Source organism: Podarcis raffonei, chromosome 6, assembly GCF_027172205.1.
Source record: "Podarcis raffonei isolate rPodRaf1 chromosome 6, rPodRaf1.pri, whole genome shotgun sequence".
Lineage (NCBI taxonomy): Eukaryota > Metazoa > Chordata > Lepidosauria > Squamata > Lacertidae > Podarcis > Podarcis raffonei.
The window spans coordinates 89,203,146-89,220,492 of NC_070607.1; the positions used below are offsets into that span (position 1 = coordinate 89,203,146).

The following is a 17,347-nucleotide window of genomic DNA, read 5'->3' on the forward strand; positions in this document are numbered from 1 at the left end:
AATAGTGCTTCAGGTTAAGAACTTTGCTTCAGGATGAGAACAGAAATCGTGCTCCGGCGGTGCGGCAGCAGCAGGAGGCCCCATTAGTTAAAGTGGTGCTTCAGGTTAAGAACAGTTTCAGGTTAAATACGGACCTCCGGAATGAATTAAGAACTTAACCCGAGGTACCACTGTATATGCACACTGCAGGAAGGGAAATACAATCATTAATAAAGAGCATGGTTAGGCAAACTAAGGCATGGGGGCTGGATCCGGCCCAATCGCCTTCTAAATCCGGCCCGCAGACGGTCCGGGAACCAGCATGTTTTTACATGAGTAGAATGTGTCCTTTTATTTAAAATGCATCTCCGGGTTATTTGTAGGACCTGCCTAGTGCTTTTACATGAGTAGAATGTGTGCTTTTATTTAAAATGAATCTCTGGGTTATTTGTGGGGCATAGGAATTCATCCCCCCCCCCAAAAAAATATAGTCCGGCCCCCCTACAAGGTCTGACAGTGGACTGGCCCTCTGCTAAAAAAGTTTGCTGACCTCTGATAAAGAGCTGTCCCACTCCCACCCTTGGATAAATAAAGTCTTGGATGAATTGGGGGGCACTGAATTTTTTTATCCTGTGCTCCTTCTTCGTGCTTCATGACTCAGGAAAGGTAAGCTCATCTTGGTTAGAGTGTGGTGCTGATAACAGCAAGGTCGCAGCTGCATAGTCCTGCATTGCGGGGCATTGTACTAACTAGGTGATCCTCAAGGTCCCTTCCAAATCTATAATGCTATGATTCTATCTCTTAGGTGAAGGCCCTTTGCACACCAGGCAGTATGCAGGAAGTGGTGTGTGGGATTAAAGTCCAAGGTGAATCTTCTTCGCAAGCAAGCACACCTGCACCTGCCCACAAACCATCACCCGGCCTGGAACTCCAAGGACTGGTAATATAAAAGGCTGGTAATTTGTTTACCCCTCTTTTATTTATCCATATTAGGCAAATCCACAGCATAGGTGCAACTTTGCTCACAAATATTTCAAAGCAGAAAAATTATATATCAGTGGCATTTCCAGCTCGATTGAAAACTTATGGGGACAAATATAGTATATCCTTAATACGTATACAAAGGAATATTTCAAGAAGTGACATGCCTACAGTACTGCTGCTTAAAAGGGGGTTTAAGCAGATACTCAAGTGCTATTTTAAGCTGTAGTCTCTATGAGCAAAGCTTGCGGGGGGGGGGGATGCCCTTCCTTTTTGAAAACCCTCAGGAGTCTCAGATTAGAGCCATCAAGTTGTTTAGAACTCAAAGCTTTCACTTAACACTGAAATTTTCCATTCTGCTGTTGTGAACAAAGCTTGCCAGACCTGAATCTGATATAAACAGAGACTTCATACTTAACCTGCAGGTAGGGAAGTCAGGCACTTTAGCATAGTTTTACCAAGAAGAAAGGAGGCAAATCTGACCCAGCCCTCCTGTGGCGCAATGGGTTGGCGTGGCTGTTAGCCAGAAGGCTGGCGGTTCGAGCCCACTCAGGGATGGCGGTGAGCAAAATCCTTGCATTGCAGGGGGTTGGACTAGATGACCCTTGGAGTCCCTTCCAACGCTACAATTCTATGATTCTCTGTGGTGGGCAACAGGAAATATACCACAAACACCAGCTAGTTTTAGCTTCCAGTAACTCTGAAAATATACATGGTGACCAAGACATATTTTTAACGAAGCTAAAATGCACTGCCTTTATATGACAGAGTTGATCTCTTAATTTTGGTTACGAGACTGGGAGTAGGCCTTGGTACAGCATACTTTCTACCTAGGGCAAATTCTCCCTACTCACCTTAAGCAAGGTTAAGTGTCCCTGCCACCTCTGTTAACTGTAGTTAAAAAGCAAACGCCTGATGCTTAAAATATTGCACTGGCTGCCCATGTCACCAGGCCAGATTAAAGGTTCTTTGCATTAATTTAAAAGGCCCTTAACATCTGGGGTCCGTGATATCTCAAGGACCACCTGATCAATTATATCCCTGCCCGATATCCGAGATCTTCAGGAGACTCTTTGTAAGTGGAGAAAACTTGCATCAAAGACAGCAGACGATAAAAAGCATATATTAACCATGGCTAAAGAGATAACTTCCATTATGTTTGTAAGAGCCCAATGTAGTTATTTACATAAACAGCCGAATACTATAAAGCCTATTTTGCCCTCCCTGCCCAGCCAAAATAACCTAAACAGCAGGGGTACATAACGTGGTACCAGTGTTAGAAACTAGCCAGGTACATTTTGTGACAACTGGCACAGGTCCTGTTGCGACCACATGAAGATCTCTGAATACAAGGTTGGCAACTGACATCTCCATCTGGCTGCCCCCTCCAGCTTTCTTAAGCAGGTAAGCAGAAGAGCTTATTTATTGCATTTATTTCTCACCTTTCCCCCCAAAGAATACATGGTTCACCCCCCCATCTCAGTTAATCCCTACAACAACCTTGTGAGGTAGGTTAAAAGGCTGCAACTGACTCCAAGGTCACCCTGTGAGCTTCATGACTGAGTGGGGATTTGAACCCTGATCTACCAGGTCCTAAGTCAGACAATCTAACCGCACTGGCTTGAGTACTTCTGCTATGGGGCCAGCTATAAAAATTAAGTAGGTAAATAAATATGGGGAAAGCAAAATATCACTTGGAGAAGGATCTGAAATATTTTCCTTGAAGCTTGAATTTGTTTTATCCTAGATTGTTTTATTTGATGTTTTAATGTGTTGTAAACCACTTTGAGATTTTTTCCCTTTAAAATATAAAGCAGTATAGAAATGAAAATAATAATAAATTTCACTGTAAAAAAAAAAAGGTACCTAGACGTTCTCTTGTGGTGACTGTAACTTAGGTTAAAGATGCCATTTGGCAATTAGCTTATATATCCTGGTTTCTAATACTACTACTGACCACTGGCCATGCTGGCAAGTGCTGATGGAGCCGTGGTCCACCACATCTGGAGGGCACTCCTGGCCTAGGGAAATTAATGATAATGTCACAAAGATCCTGCTCCCGCATGCAATTTATTTCACTTAAACACCCACTTCTATTAAGTTAACTCCTCTCCTATTCTCTTCACAATATCACCTAGTGGCCCTTTTACTCATGCAGCTAATACAGTACTGCATCTCTTTCTGAGAAAGGATGACTCCTTCTGAACCAAAACCACTGAACAGCAATAAATGTAAATAATATCCTGCGAAGGCCAGGGTAAATTACCAGGATTTTCAGGTGCATGTCTGGGATTATACTGACTTTTAGCTACCAACCTCTTCCCCCCCGGGCACCTCCACACCTGACGCAATGACCACGTTCTGACAATCAAAGCTCATCTTAAAAAAACCCCAGCTCCTTTGCTCCAACCTCACTCTTCCCTTTGCACGAGCAAGCAAACATGTCAGGAAACATGGCAAACATGCCATCAACCATAGCTTCCCATCATATCTGAAAAAGGAGCAATAGTTAATGGCTTCCACACAAGCCGGCTTCTTAAAAGCAACTCTAAACCTTTTGGCTTCATATAATCTGGCTTGTTTAGAAACCATTCATCATCACAGTTTCCTGCTTCAAAGGCAAAACCACTCACACAACAAGGTGGGGAGTGAAGGGTGTATTATGTTCGCACTTATAAGCAGAGATTTGATCATCCAAAGGTGGCCGCTCTCTTAGGAATGCTGGTGGTCTTTCCACTACCTGGGTAGCTCCTTGCAGGCAGATGATGATCTGGAGCATCTGTCAGGGGCATTGCATGGGTGGTTTCCTGTACACTCTTCAAGGCATGCTCATCAAGGTGCTGCAGAATCTCCTGCCTGCAAGAGATATGCCCAGCTTCCACTTTAACCAAGGAGTGTCCCTGCACTATTTAGTATCATGAGTTAAGTACCAAGTATCAGACAGGCAAGACAAACAAGCTGTCCTTCTCACACCTTGTAATTTCTACCACAACAATGTTTTAAAGGCAATTCGCATAACAGCTGCCACATCAAAGCCATTCTGAATCCTTCCACACCTCACTATCATTATTTTTTTTACTCAGGTAGGGTTCTCTCCTGCCCTCCCATTTATGCCCCACTTAAACAAATATAGCTTATGATATGGGCAATATGTCTAAAACTTGACACATCCAACCATAAAAATGATTTGCAAAGTCTAATGTTTGGCAAATACTCAAATTGCAATCATCTTAAGGCACAATTCTGAGAAGCCTGAATGCTGAAAAAGTTGTTCGCCTCTGGTATAGAAGTTCCAGAAGAGCTAACGGTTACTTAGAACCTAGAAATGGGGGGGGGGGGGACTTGATACAAGACGAATCTTCATGAAGCAGATTTCGCACCTTTTGATTTTTCCCTGCCCCTATTGATGATCACTCCTAGTGTGGATCAGAACTGGGAAAACTCCTTCTATAATGATCTCAAACTCAGAACTGAGTTTTGCCTCAGGATATAGCCAGCAGGTGGGAAACTCACAACAAGGATGCTAGTCCCCGTATTGTTGAGGTAATGATTGGCTTGTAAATTTGTGTATCTGCATGTCTTTCAGAGTGTGAATCTAGTACTAAAAAAGATTATTTTACTAAGCAAAATCCAGGCCTCTAGAAACAACAATTTAATAGCTCAATTTGCTTTGCTTTGCTTTGCTTTTTTAAGTGGAGGATACAAACTCCAAATAGTGAAGCCAAGTGTGTGCATAGAAGGTGGCAAAACTCAGAAAGCTGCTTTCTCACAGATGAGAGCCAGTGTCACACAGTGGTTAGAGCATCAGTCTCAGACTGGGAAGGTACCGAGTGTCAAACCCCTACCCAACCACCAAACTCTGAGTGGCATAGGGTCAGTCACTCGACCTAAACTACCTCACAGGGCTGTTGTGAAGATAAAAGGGGAAGATTACCTATGCCACTTTGAACTCTTTTGAGGAAAATGTGGGATTAAAGTATCAGCTTGCTAACCAAACCAAACACGGCAATTATAAGTATGACTGCTGCATGGTACCCACAGAAAAACAAAAAGAGTTCAAAGGGGTTCTAATACCTTTTATACTGCGTGTCTTTTTCTGAAGCTGAACAGCAACATATTCCTGCACATCAGAAAAGCAGAGTTCTATGCAACTTGACAAACCATCACTCATTCCGTCCAAGACAATTGATCTAATAACATGCATCATAGGAATAATTTCAAAACCCAACATGCTACACTTTAAACATTACCATGCCTCATCATTTCAGAAATCAATGAGCTATGGTGTAAAATTAAACCCTTCAATATAGAGTCAAGAAAATTGCTATCCCCCACACACTCTTGTTTGATCCACACCTTTTACAAACCAGGCCTATTACTACCATGAGGTTTAAGTAAAATCTACCAGAGAACCAAAGGGACGCGGGTGGCACTGTAGGTTAAACCACAGAGCCTAGGGTTTGCTGATCAGAAGGTCTGCAGTTTGAATCCCTACATTGGGGTGAGCTCCCGCTGCTCGGTCCCTGCTCCTGCCAACCTATTAGTTCAAAAGCACGTCAAAGTGCAAATAGATAAATAGGTACCACTCTGGCGGGAAGGTAAACGACGTTTCTGTGTGCTGCTCTGGTTCGCCAAAAGCAGCTGTCATGCTGGCCACATGACCCGGAAGCTGTACACTGGCTTCCTCGGCCAGTAAAGCGAGATGAGTGTCACAACCCCAGTTGTCCGCAACTGGACCTAACAGTCAGGGGTCCCTTTACCTTTACCTTACCAGAGAACCAACTACAAGTACTTTTATGCAAATTATTTGCATAGCATTTCCCGCTTGGGGTATATTAATTTGACCTCAAAGTGTTTCTTGCAGATCCTTCTTTAAGCTAGAGGCAGGCAGCTGTCGGCTTGCAAGTTCTCATTTAATTCAACCACTAGTCTGTCATAGACTTCCTACTATCAAAAGACAAATGCAACAGGGGCACCTTAGACTCACTTTATTCATTCCTGCACGGTACCACCATGATCAGCATCTCTTTAATGGTTGCGCCCATGCAGAGTCCAGTGTGAACAAAGATTCTCACCTGTGTATTGCTTAACACGCCATTAGAAAGAACCATGTGGTCAGAAGCCTCCATGTGACCCAGGAATAGCATGAACAGCAACCGGGGCAGTGTCAACCATAAGCACATGTTAAGTACAGCATCCAAGAAATAGTATACAGTACTGGAGCAATCATCTAATTTCTCAGGGAAGTGGCAAGACTTGGGGAGTGGGGAGCAATGAGTGTAAGAGAAACCACTAAAAAGGTTTACCAAGTGAGATGCTGCTTACAGTTTGCTAGAAACAAAATATAACTTCCCTGCCCATATTCATAGCCATACCAAGCACACACAAATTGCTCTTTACATTGAAGAATCTGTGGAAGCAGTTTGGTGATTCAGTTGAGGTAAGGACAGTTGGAAGACCTGGCTAGGTGGAGAGAGAGAGCGACAGACAGAGAGGTGCTGCTGAGGAAGCCATAGAAAGTGTCCAGTTTACATAGAACCCTCTCTCACAAAAAGTCTGAACTTTGTCTTGCATGTTCCAGTTTGGGACCATTGTTTAACACGATACCTTTTGTGCATCAGAACTCCACCATGCAACTTAAGCCATCTAAATGAGACAATGGGTTTCTACTTGGCGTAACCTGACAAATCTTTTAACAATCTTTTCTTCTCTAACTCCCCAAAGACATTATATTCACAATCATTCTTTGTTCGGGGCTGAAAACATATATTCAATACCTAGCAGCCACTCTGAAATTTTTAGGAGCCAACGCTTCACTGAGTTGATTAAAATATTAACAACTGCTAGACCATAGCATGAAACCTCTTGCAGCCCAAGAGACCAGGCACTTAATCTCTCCGTACACCTGCATTTGATATTAAAAACTAACCCCGATTCTTTTGGAGAAAAGAGCTAAAGATTGTTAATTCGTTATGGGGGGCGGGGAAGAGAATGACTGCTAATAATAATATACAGAGTCACAAACAATGTTTTACAGAATAAATAGGAGGAAAAGGCAAATTTGAAACTATATACCTTACAGTGTTGACAATGATGAAGACTAGAGGGAAGGGAAGAACAGAGAGAAAATAAACAGAAATTAATACCTACAAATTCAATTATATGTACTTACCAGTAGGTATTTTTTCAACTGGGGGTTAAATATGGGCTAAGAGGGTTAAGTCAAAGGCTTCGTGGAAGAAATGTGGGGTTGATCATCACATCCTTACCTACACATGCACTGTGCTAGCACAAGAGGAATCCACTATCCCGACAGGAATAACACCTGTAGGCCAAATCTGCACACGTAGCAGCTGGTGTCCTGATTGCATCATTATTTTGGGAATCACTTTTAAATGAGGCCTAGGTCTGATAAGTATTGGAGGAGGCAAGGGTATGGTGATAAATGGGGACAGAAAGCTGGTATACTGTTAGGGCCTACTTTTATATGAAAATATAATTGCATGGAGCAACTACTGTAAGAGATGAGTGCCCCCGATAAAAAAATGAGCAAATAAACATTCTGCTAACTTCACTGACCCATGTTAAAATATTTCAGGGTCCAATCTTTCAGAATTTCTTGCTACTTCAAGAAGTTCAAGAAATGCTTTCTTCAGTGGAATATGCGCAATGTTAGTTGTTATGTTAATAATGAACTTAAGTCCCTAAATTTATTGTACTCTCAGAAGAGACTAGAGGACACTCAAAAGACAGCCCTAGAAGTGAGTGACAGCTTTTTCAGAAAGAAAACCTTAACGCTGCTTTGTGCAGATTTATGGCTATATCTTGCATAAGTGAGGCATTATGCAGAAGCTCCAGAGATTTATAGTATTATGTGCCACCCCAAGTATCTTGCGGTTTTGCACTTCACAAAAACTCAGTAAAGAATGAAAGTCCAACCCCCTACAAGATTCAGAATTAGATAAAAATTCATCTGCAAAACAGAGCCATCCCGCCCACTCCAAATATTAACCCAGAACCCACATTGTGTACCACACAATGTACAGGAACCAAGACTTCACACCAGGCTCTGATAAATCAAAATGCAAATAGCATGAGCCAATCAGCTAAATTCTCTGGTCCAGGCGAGACTTCAAACAAACCACACACTAACTGACAGTTCTGATCTCATGACCAGTTAGGTACCATATAAAGCAAAATGAAACCTCCCAACCTCGCCAAGAAAACAATATCTCAGCTACCAGCCTATTCTATCCAACAGTTCAAGATGAAGTAAAGATTAAAATACACAAAGCTGGGGGTTGGGGTTGGGGAATCTTTCCAAACAAAAGGGGAGGTGCCATTTGATAACAAACGAACTATTCTACATGTGTATGATTTATCTCTGTCTACCTGGATCTGCTCTGGGGATAGTATTCCAGGAGTTTAAAATTTCTAGCCTCCAGAAATAGCTTCCAATTTGCCTTTTAGATTTATTGATGCTTAGTAGCTAGTATCCCTTAGCTTGACATGCCCTTGGGAGGGGGGTGCATGAACCCTAAGTATGCAGCTTTTCTGGACAACCAGTGAAAAAAGTTCTCAGTATTGTTGTTTTCCCAGCCCATAATTTCTTCAGGATGTTTAAGTACCTGTTCCATTTGGGGAAAAGAAGTGTGCCACCTACCCTGCAATGCATTCTACTCAGCTCCAAGTAGCTCTGGGCCCATTATCTCCCACATCAACGAGCACTGCTACACTTAGCAAGCACCTTGTAGTAGGCAAGTAGGCAAAACAGCTACATTTTCCCCTTTTCTGAATCCCACTCCAGCTAGATTTTCAGTGCCTTCCTTGGGAGCAGGTGCTTCACAATATGGAACTTAGTAATAATTCATGTTCTCATTAAAGGGGGTCTCTCTGCTTGGTAATATGCACATATCTAAAATACCATTTATGATTTCAGGCTAGCCATCCTCAACCTGGTAACCCTCCCAAGGATTTGGACCACAACTCCGCTCACCATGCTGGCTGGGGCTGATGGGAATTGTAGTCCAAAACATCAAAAGAGCATCTGGCTGAGGAATCCTGTTTTCAGCACACTAAACGGCCATGTCAGAGGATGTACCAGGGACAGTATGTTATAATGGTAGCAGAGCATCAGACTAGGACATGTGAGACCTGGGTTCAAATCCTCACTTGCAGTGTTCGAAATTAGCCAGGCATGTTCTGCATCTGGATATCAACCACTTGCGACCAAGTGAAGATGCCCACAAGCCAGGATGATGCCTGACATCTCCACCATCTGGAGGTGCATGTCTTGGGATCATTGGATCGGGCGTATTTTCACACACAAATACCACATCCTGCAGAATTCTCTCTGTTATGTTTCATCTGTGTAACTGGAATGAATTTCAGGAACCAAAACGCTTTTTCTGTGCAGCCTGAGCAGCAGCTATCACTATTAAGAAAAAAGAGGCAGGAAAAGGCCAATATATATGTGGACTGTCCCTGGATCAAGTGACCTTTTTTTTTTTAAGTTCTCAAAGCCCTTTACCTAGCTCAAGGTTGTCATCTGAACTAGCTAGATGCTTAACAGATAACCAATCACAGTCAGTCCATCATTTGAAAAATAAGACTTTAGAGCCGTCTTAGGCAACCGTAACCTTGGTTTAAGGGCTATTTTGGAGCCTAGCTGATATATCTGAGTTTCTAACACTGCCTGCTAATCGGCCTTGGGCCAGTCATTGCCTCTCAGTCTTACCTACCTCACAGGGCTGTTGTGGCGATTAAACAAGGACAGAGTACACCACCTTGAGCTCCTTGGAGGAAAAGGTGGGATTTAAATGCAACAAATAAATATATAAAATACTGAAGATTCCTCTACCTGGGAGCAAACTTGCTATAGGCCCTTGATACTGCAACTTGCATTACATATTCCCCCCCCTCAGTACATCAGCCCTTATGGTCCTAAAAGACAACAGGATGCCCCTTCATGATTGCACATGCACAAGCACCAAAGAAGAAAAAAACACCATTACCCATTTCTGACATTAGTTTCTAAACTCAAAGCCCTTCCAACTGTTAGTACAAAGAATTTAACCTGGGACCTTGGGCATGAAAAGCACATGCTGACACTGAGCTATGGGCAAGCCCCCAAACTTTAGGGCTTTCTTGCTTAGCAGAGTAGGGTTGGGGGTTAATATGCTTCCTGGCAGTTGCTGAAAAACATTTTGGTGTCTTAATTCCATCTGACTTTTAGCAGCAATTGTGTTTTATTGCAACTTTTTAATGGTTCTATCTTTTTAAGTGCTTGCATATTGTTGTATTCTAATCTTTGGTTATATGTCACTTTGGGCATTTTCATTAAAAAGTGATGATTAAATATTGTAAATAATTTAAGCAATGAAACTGACTGCCTCTTTGTACGGTATGCGTACAAAGTATTTTTTTACACTATAAAAATCATGAGTACAGTATAAGAACTGCATCTCAGTGATTTGCAGCCTGGTCCTGTGGGTGTTTATACAGCAGTAAACCCATTGAGTACAATAGAGATTACTTCCAAGTAAGGGTGCATAGAACTGAAGTCATAATTTTCCTCCCACAAGACAGGCGTGGCGTGGCACTTTTGGATTTTGCTGTAACCACAAGTCCAAATCTTCTAGAGAGCAAGCCACACTTGTCATGATTTGGAGCACGTGTATTTTTTGCAAATGGACAGCCTTTTTAAAATCGCAAAACGGATGTATCGAAAAGGTACACAACAGTTGTTTTTAGATAAGATTTTCTTTCTGCAACACTAGTAGCCCCACAGGGGCAGCTTTTCACATTTCAATAGGCAACTAAAAAGAGTGGCAGCAAAGTCCTCAGCAAAGCTTCAAAGGCCTGCCCTTGAAGATTTCAGTTAAGAAAAAGCTGTTGTGTTTTGAGGGCATTTGTTGCAATATGTTTGCAACTCCTACTAACTAGGAAAATGACGTCAAATGAAATGATGTTCAATGAGCCACCCTCTTTTTAGGAAAAATGGGTTTGTGCCTTTGGCATGCATGAGAACATAATAGCAGCACAACAACTGGATCACACCAAGGCCCACTTAGTCTAGCAGTCTGTTTCCAACAGTGGTCGGTTAGATTCCACCCCCAGAGCTGGGCATGAAGATAGCAATCACACCCTGCTTCTTGTCCCCATTTTTTAAATTTATATAGTACCAAAAAAATCTCGCTTTTCCCCCCTGAAAGGCACTAATCAAAGTGGCTAGATAAAACAAATGAAAATGAATATAGATTCAGAACCACGTGGCTAAAACCTGTGTATATCTATGCCTTATGAAACCTAGTGGCTGTCTCCACATCTTGTGGCAGTAAAATCAATACATTCATGATGCATTGTTCATCCCCAATACAAAGGCCCAGGTTTATCTGGTTTTGTGTGGGGCCAGAAATATAGGGATACATTTGGTCTGGAACACATTGATTGGGAAGACTGGAACAGGGACAGGCCATAGAACCATGGTACAGTGTCTGCTTCACATACAGAATAGCCCAGGATTGATTCCCTGAATCTCTAGGTAGGGCTGCAAGCGTCACCTGTCTGAAATCCTGGAGCTGCTGCCAGTCAGTGTAGACCACACTCAGCTAGATTGACCAATGGTCTGACTCTGTACAAGGCAGCTTCCTATGTTCCTTACCTTCTATACTGTACCCCGGCAATTCTGTTATCAGAATGGAACTTTGCTTCTTTTAGCAGCTAAGCACCCTTGTTCTATACAAGCCATTTATAATGTGAAAGAAAATGAAGACAGAACTTTTGGAGAGGCAGGGTGAATACTCCCCCACCCCCTTTCAAATTAAGAATGCAATGAAGAACAGCAATTACATGGTGTGGAAAGCTTTCTTGCACAGTTCAAGACTGCCTTGAACCGTGGACATAATTAAGCTTACTATGCAGTATCTTTCTGTCCAATGCAAATACCCTAAGTTTTCTGAATATTTAGCCAGCCTCTATAGAGGATCTAACAGGCAGCCTTCAGTGAACTGAGCAAGAGCATCAGCTGCTGCATACAAAATGCTACTGTAGAAGAAAAGTACAGTACAGTAATATAATAGGACTGCTGGTCTCTCTTATGTGATAAACATATCAATCTAAGCAGTTCGCCAAGTATGTTTCAACCAACATATTGGCTTTGCTATTCAGAGATCCACTGAAATGAAGCACACAGAACACATGACCGCATTGATTTCATTAGGTAGCAATAAGGGGGGGGGGATAATTAGATGTGCTTTGTGCAGTAGCAAGGCAACCTTGCAATAAGAAATTCTTTTTTGGGGGGAATACTAATATTCAACTATAAGTGTCAATTAGATCTGCATATTCTCATAGGCAAGTGGAATTCAGGTGGAATTGACAGGTGTAAAGGTCTGAAACAGCCAGTTCAGATTACTGCTGTCATATTTCTACACCACAAAAGAATGTCAGGGAAAAGGTGCATCACTGTGAAAGGCTGGCAACAACTGGAAGAGAATGTTGCCCATGTAATACTCAGTAAGAAGAGAAAGCTAGACACACCATTTTTACTAATTATTTAAAACATCTCAACTAAAGTCACAAACTGAAGATATTGAAGCCTTAGGATATACTACTTTGGGATCATAAGGAAGGAAAAGCAGAATGAAATTAATCCAGCCTTGTATTAGGTCTTGGACCAGAGAAGCTCCTTCCCACGTTGCCTCTTAGTACCAAAACATGATCTTAGCTACTACATGTGCTTCAGCACTACCCACAACAGGGTGATGTGAGGACAGAATGAGGCTGGAATGCTATTCCAGACATGCCAGTTTTAAAAACCATCAAGGGCCATAAGCACAGCATTTTTGTGTCATTTTAATCAAGAGGAAAAAGAAAGCAGATCTGCTCCCAAATTGTACTTGCTTTTTGCTGCTTCTGTGACAACAGTGGCAGGCTGAAACAGAGGAGAAGAAGTAGGAAGATGCTAGGACATATCTCCTTCGCTTAGCACAGTAGTAAAGCACTTTGCTGTACTGCAGGTTTACTGCTTTGCTCACTTAATGCTCAAGTAAAAATTTACCTAGCAGTGCATTCTCTCCTAGGGTTCAATACCAACATGCTCTGGTCCTTTGAAACACCAAACTCCATGTGGATGTAATGTACTACTCTGGGGAAAACATCAATATGATTTAAAGCTGTGCAACTCATAAGCCTTCTGCTGGAATCCAAAGAATCTCAGATTTTGCTTCTTTTAGCAAAGTTGTGTTTCTAGCCCTCATGGTGGCAGAGGAAAGCCTGAAGGAAAAGCTGCTAACAGACTAGATACAATCAGAGCAGCGCAATCTACCCAGAAAAATTTCTATTTCACAGATGCTGCAAAATGTCCATCAACTGGTTCCTGAACAGCTACCTGCATAATGCCAATTACAACTAATTGGAATATGCAGAACAGAGCACATGTAACTCAATGTCCAAAGAGACCTCCACAGTACAATCTGTCCAACCCTGCATTTACAGTAAAATCCGGAACATTTGCTTCACTGTAAGCAATAGGCACCAATAGCGCAGAAAAAGAAAGAGGGGGGACTCCTTCAAGCCTTTCCTTACCTGGTGGCAACTGAAAGTTCTGAATATTTGTTGGATTCTGAGGAGGCTGAGGCAGACGAGGTGCTAAAACAGTGGGAGTCAAAGTTGCTCTGATTCCACTTGTAGTTGCCGTCGGAGTCCTGGGTAGGCTCTGCGCCACCGTATTGGCAGCACCCTTAGCCAGGCCTGTGGGGGTGCCTGGAGGCGCAGGAGGAACCCCACCAGGATTAGGGGCCACGTTGGGCAGGCCAGCTTGCATAGTTTGCCCGATAATCATATTACCCCCTGTAGTACTGGGCTGGCCACCAGCAGCCAGAGTCTGCTGTTGAGTTACCGTCTGCACAATAGTTTTAGGAGACTCCGATTTGATGACCTGCGTGGTGGGTGCAGCCGGTACCCCAGAACCTGGCTGGCTGTTCACGAGGGTGGTCTGGAGGGAAACACCAGACCCCACGGTGGCTGCAGCGACAGCCGCGGGAGGAAAACTCCCCACGTTGATGGTCGAATTGATCACAGTATTGCTCCCGTTCTGGGTGGCTGCAGCCACGGAGGGTCCTGCTGTGTGAATGGGTGGCCTCACCAATGCTACGGTTGGTCCCCCAGCTCCAATACTTGGGGGCTGCTGTGAGGAGATCACCGTTGGGGAGGGCGAAGAGGCGGAGGACACCCCAGTGCCAAGGAAAGAAGTCTGGATGACGGTATTTGAAGCGGATGGCAAGACGGCGTTAACGGTACTGACTTTCCCCACATTTCCAGGTCCATTGTTAACAAGAGGGGTGACAGCAGGGATTACGGTAGGGTTTGCCGTTACAGGCGTGGCCGAGAAAGCAGCGTGAGAATTCATCACTACGTTACTCCCATTCAAGGTCTGCACTGTCGTGGTCCCAATTTTACCATTCCTGGTAGATAAAGCTGTTGCCATGGTGCTGATTACCACTGATTTACCCTGGCTAAGGGTCCCTGGGGTGACAGCAGCTTCAGATCCACCTTGGACAGGTGCAGTGGTGCTGGTGCTGGTTGTGGTGGCCCCGTCCAAAGTAGAACCCTGGGACCTGGCGTTATGATTGATAACACTCCCTTGCACTCCACCAGCTCCTGCAAATAAAACAAAGGCGATTAAATGACAAGAACATACAAAAATAAGAGAGAAGCCAAGAAGTCTTTTGACTAGAGAAGCCAAGAAGAAAACATCTGCCAAACTCTGCTAAAACAGTGGGAATCTTCTCCTTTGTCTTAAACTTTCTATATTGAATGACATGAAAAAGATGAAAATATTTCCAGAACGGAAAATTAAAAAAATCATTTCATTGTTCCCATCCCCCCACAAACGGTAAACTTAATAATTAACCAAAGCCATATATATATATGACACACACAATAAGAAATCAGCTCCTAAGGGGATTGATTATGTGTTTCTTTTTCCTTCTTTGGACACTATAGCACTGTGTTTGATAATACTCTACTGCAAGCCTGCTCTAGTAGTTGCAGGGAGGAAAAAAGAGAAAAGTAAATAGGGGGCAGCCCAGAGGATTCAACCCCCTCCATACAATCCCCTCATCTGCTATAGGAAAACCTAGTGGCTAAATGTTTCCTGTTGAATGGAACAACGTGGAAAAGTGGGACTGAACAGCAGCTGTCAGAGAGATGATAGAAGGCAAGAGGTTGCAAGGCAGTGTTAGAGGACTTCACCCTCCCTCTTAAACATACACACATTAAACCCTGCTGCTTTGATTGCTGCTCCTACAAAGGAAAACAAATACTAGCAAAGATGCTTCTTTTGCACCCAGAAAACCCACTGACCCTAGCAAAGTCTGGCATTATGTGTTACACCATCCCTGACTTTACAGGCCCCGTATTTAGAAGACACAAGTAGGAGGACAGTAATCAGATAGATAACGTCACACAAATCAGGGCTACCGGAGGGTTCTTCCTCCAAGATCCCCCTTTACTAACCTGGAGTCCTACGTGCAACAGCATCCCTGTAATATTTCAGTCACACAAAAGCGAGGGAAAATATATAGAGGGGGAGGGGAGTGTAAATGATGGTGGTGGAAGGGGAGAGAAGCACTGTTTTCTTTCCCTTACAATGCTCCTCTAGCCATGCAGTGAAAGACAGGACCAAATGTTATGATACCCCTCACAGTCCACTGTCTTGCTATAAAGGGGAAAACATTCACAGATGGGCTGTCATCTCTCCCAACCCCACGGGCAAGAGGGGCTTGTCCTCAGATTCGAAGCAAACCACACAGCCTGGCATATTGTTTAAGGAGAAAGAAGAGACTCAAAAGGTTGAGGTATAACCCCGACGACAACGGAAGGAGAAGCAGCCAAACAGACCGGCCTTTGCAAAGAGGTATATTTAAAAAGGGTTCCTGACCCCGACGTCCCCCCATCACTTCCTCTTCTCAAGGGAAGCTGGTGTCATGATTAATAACAATGCCCCCCCCCCTGCACACAAAAATCCTTGCACTTCGGCTACAGAGAGTGGGGAGGGCAAGGAAGAATTCAGACAGCTCCAGAAGAGCATTATATATATATATATATATACAGAGGGAGAGGGAGAGAGAGGACGGGAGAATCTCCCCTGTAAACAACACAATTTCTTATTTCTTTGACAAGGCAGTGGGTAGGGGGGAGGGGAGGAGGCGCAGAAGTCAAATGCCAAGGGTCTCCCCTCCCGATCAATCAGGAGCACCCCAAATACCCCAGCTACCAGGAGATTGAAGTGGGGGGGGGGAAGGGATGACATAATTAAAAAGGAGGGGGGTGGAGACGGTGTTAAAGAGGAGAACTGCCATACATATACAACACACATATACAACCACAACAAAACCCCTTAATAATCCATTTCCACTCTAGATGTAGTAGGAAGGGGGGAGGGGAGGCCAGTCCCAGCCAAAAATAGTATGTTGCGGGGAGGGGAGCGAGGGGGGGGGGGTTGGAGGGTGAGAGGTTGGCATTCTAGGAAGGCCTCCCTCGCCCCCGACCCTCTCCACCCAGCCACCCCCTTGCACACTCCAATTCCTATCATAACAACAAATGGGGGGGGGGGAAGAGAAGAGAGAGAATGGGAAAGAGGAAAAGGAAAGAGAAAAGACCAAGGAGGGGAGCCAGCAGTCCCGGTTTAGGGGGGAAGAGGCAGGAGGGGGGGAAGGGAAGGGGGCAGCAGGGGGAAGGGGAGAAGGGGAGCCCCCTCTGCCCCCTGAGGAAAGAGGGCAGCCCCTTCCCACCCCCACCCCCCGTCGCCTCGCCAGGTTACCTGGCTTGGTGATCTCGGGGCCACTGAGTCCCATCTTGGCGGCGCTGGTGGCGGCGGCGGCGCTGCTGCTGCCGCTGCCTCCGCCGGTGGTGGTGCCGGTGCCGCTGCCGGGGCTCTCGGTGTGGACATGAGCACTGCTGCTGCCGCCGCCTCCTCCTCCTCCTCCGCCTCCTCCTCCGCCGCCGCCACCTCCTCCTACTCCTCCAGGGCTCGGGCTCGGGCTGCTGCTACTGCTGCTGCTGCTCACAACATGGTTCCCCAGCAGCCCCCCAGCGGCCCTGAGGGGCTCCTGCGCCCTGTGGTGCTGGTGGTGGTGGCTCGAGGCCGCCAGCTGAGACTCCAGGGAGCCCACCAGGTCGCTCACCACCTTCTCGTCCACATCAGGGTTCAGGAAAACCTCATCCAGCAGATCCGAGCCCGCCGCCATCTTTTTTTTGGAGGGTTCCTGTGAGAGGCTCCCGCCCGACCGACCGCCTGCCGGCCCCCCTCCTCCTCCTCCTCCTCCTCCTCCTCGCTCACTCCTCCCTCCCCCCGCCCCTCTCGCGCTCGCCACCCCTCCCC

The 17,347-nt window shown here is 44.7% G+C and overlaps 1 protein-coding gene across 4 annotated transcripts in view; it reads right to left on the reverse strand.

Moving 5' to 3' along the window:
• Window positions 1-17,274, reverse strand: part of TAF4 (TATA-box binding protein associated factor 4) — a 75,833-nt gene extending 58,559 nt beyond the window's left edge. For 2 of the 4 annotated variants that reach the window (XM_053394428.1, XM_053394426.1), the window contains exons 1-2: window positions 16,787-17,274; window positions 13,549-14,622 (exon numbers count right to left, since the gene is read on the reverse strand). In XM_053394428.1, the coding sequence (XP_053250403.1) occupies window positions 13,549-14,622; window positions 16,787-17,213 (1,501 nt within the window). In that variant the 5' untranslated portion in view covers window positions 17,214-17,274. The remainder of the gene's footprint in view (window positions 1-13,548; window positions 14,623-16,786) is intronic. The other 2 variants (XM_053394427.1, XM_053394425.1) reach the window with 1 other exon arrangement.
• Between the last annotated feature and the right edge of the window lie 73 nt (window positions 17,275-17,347).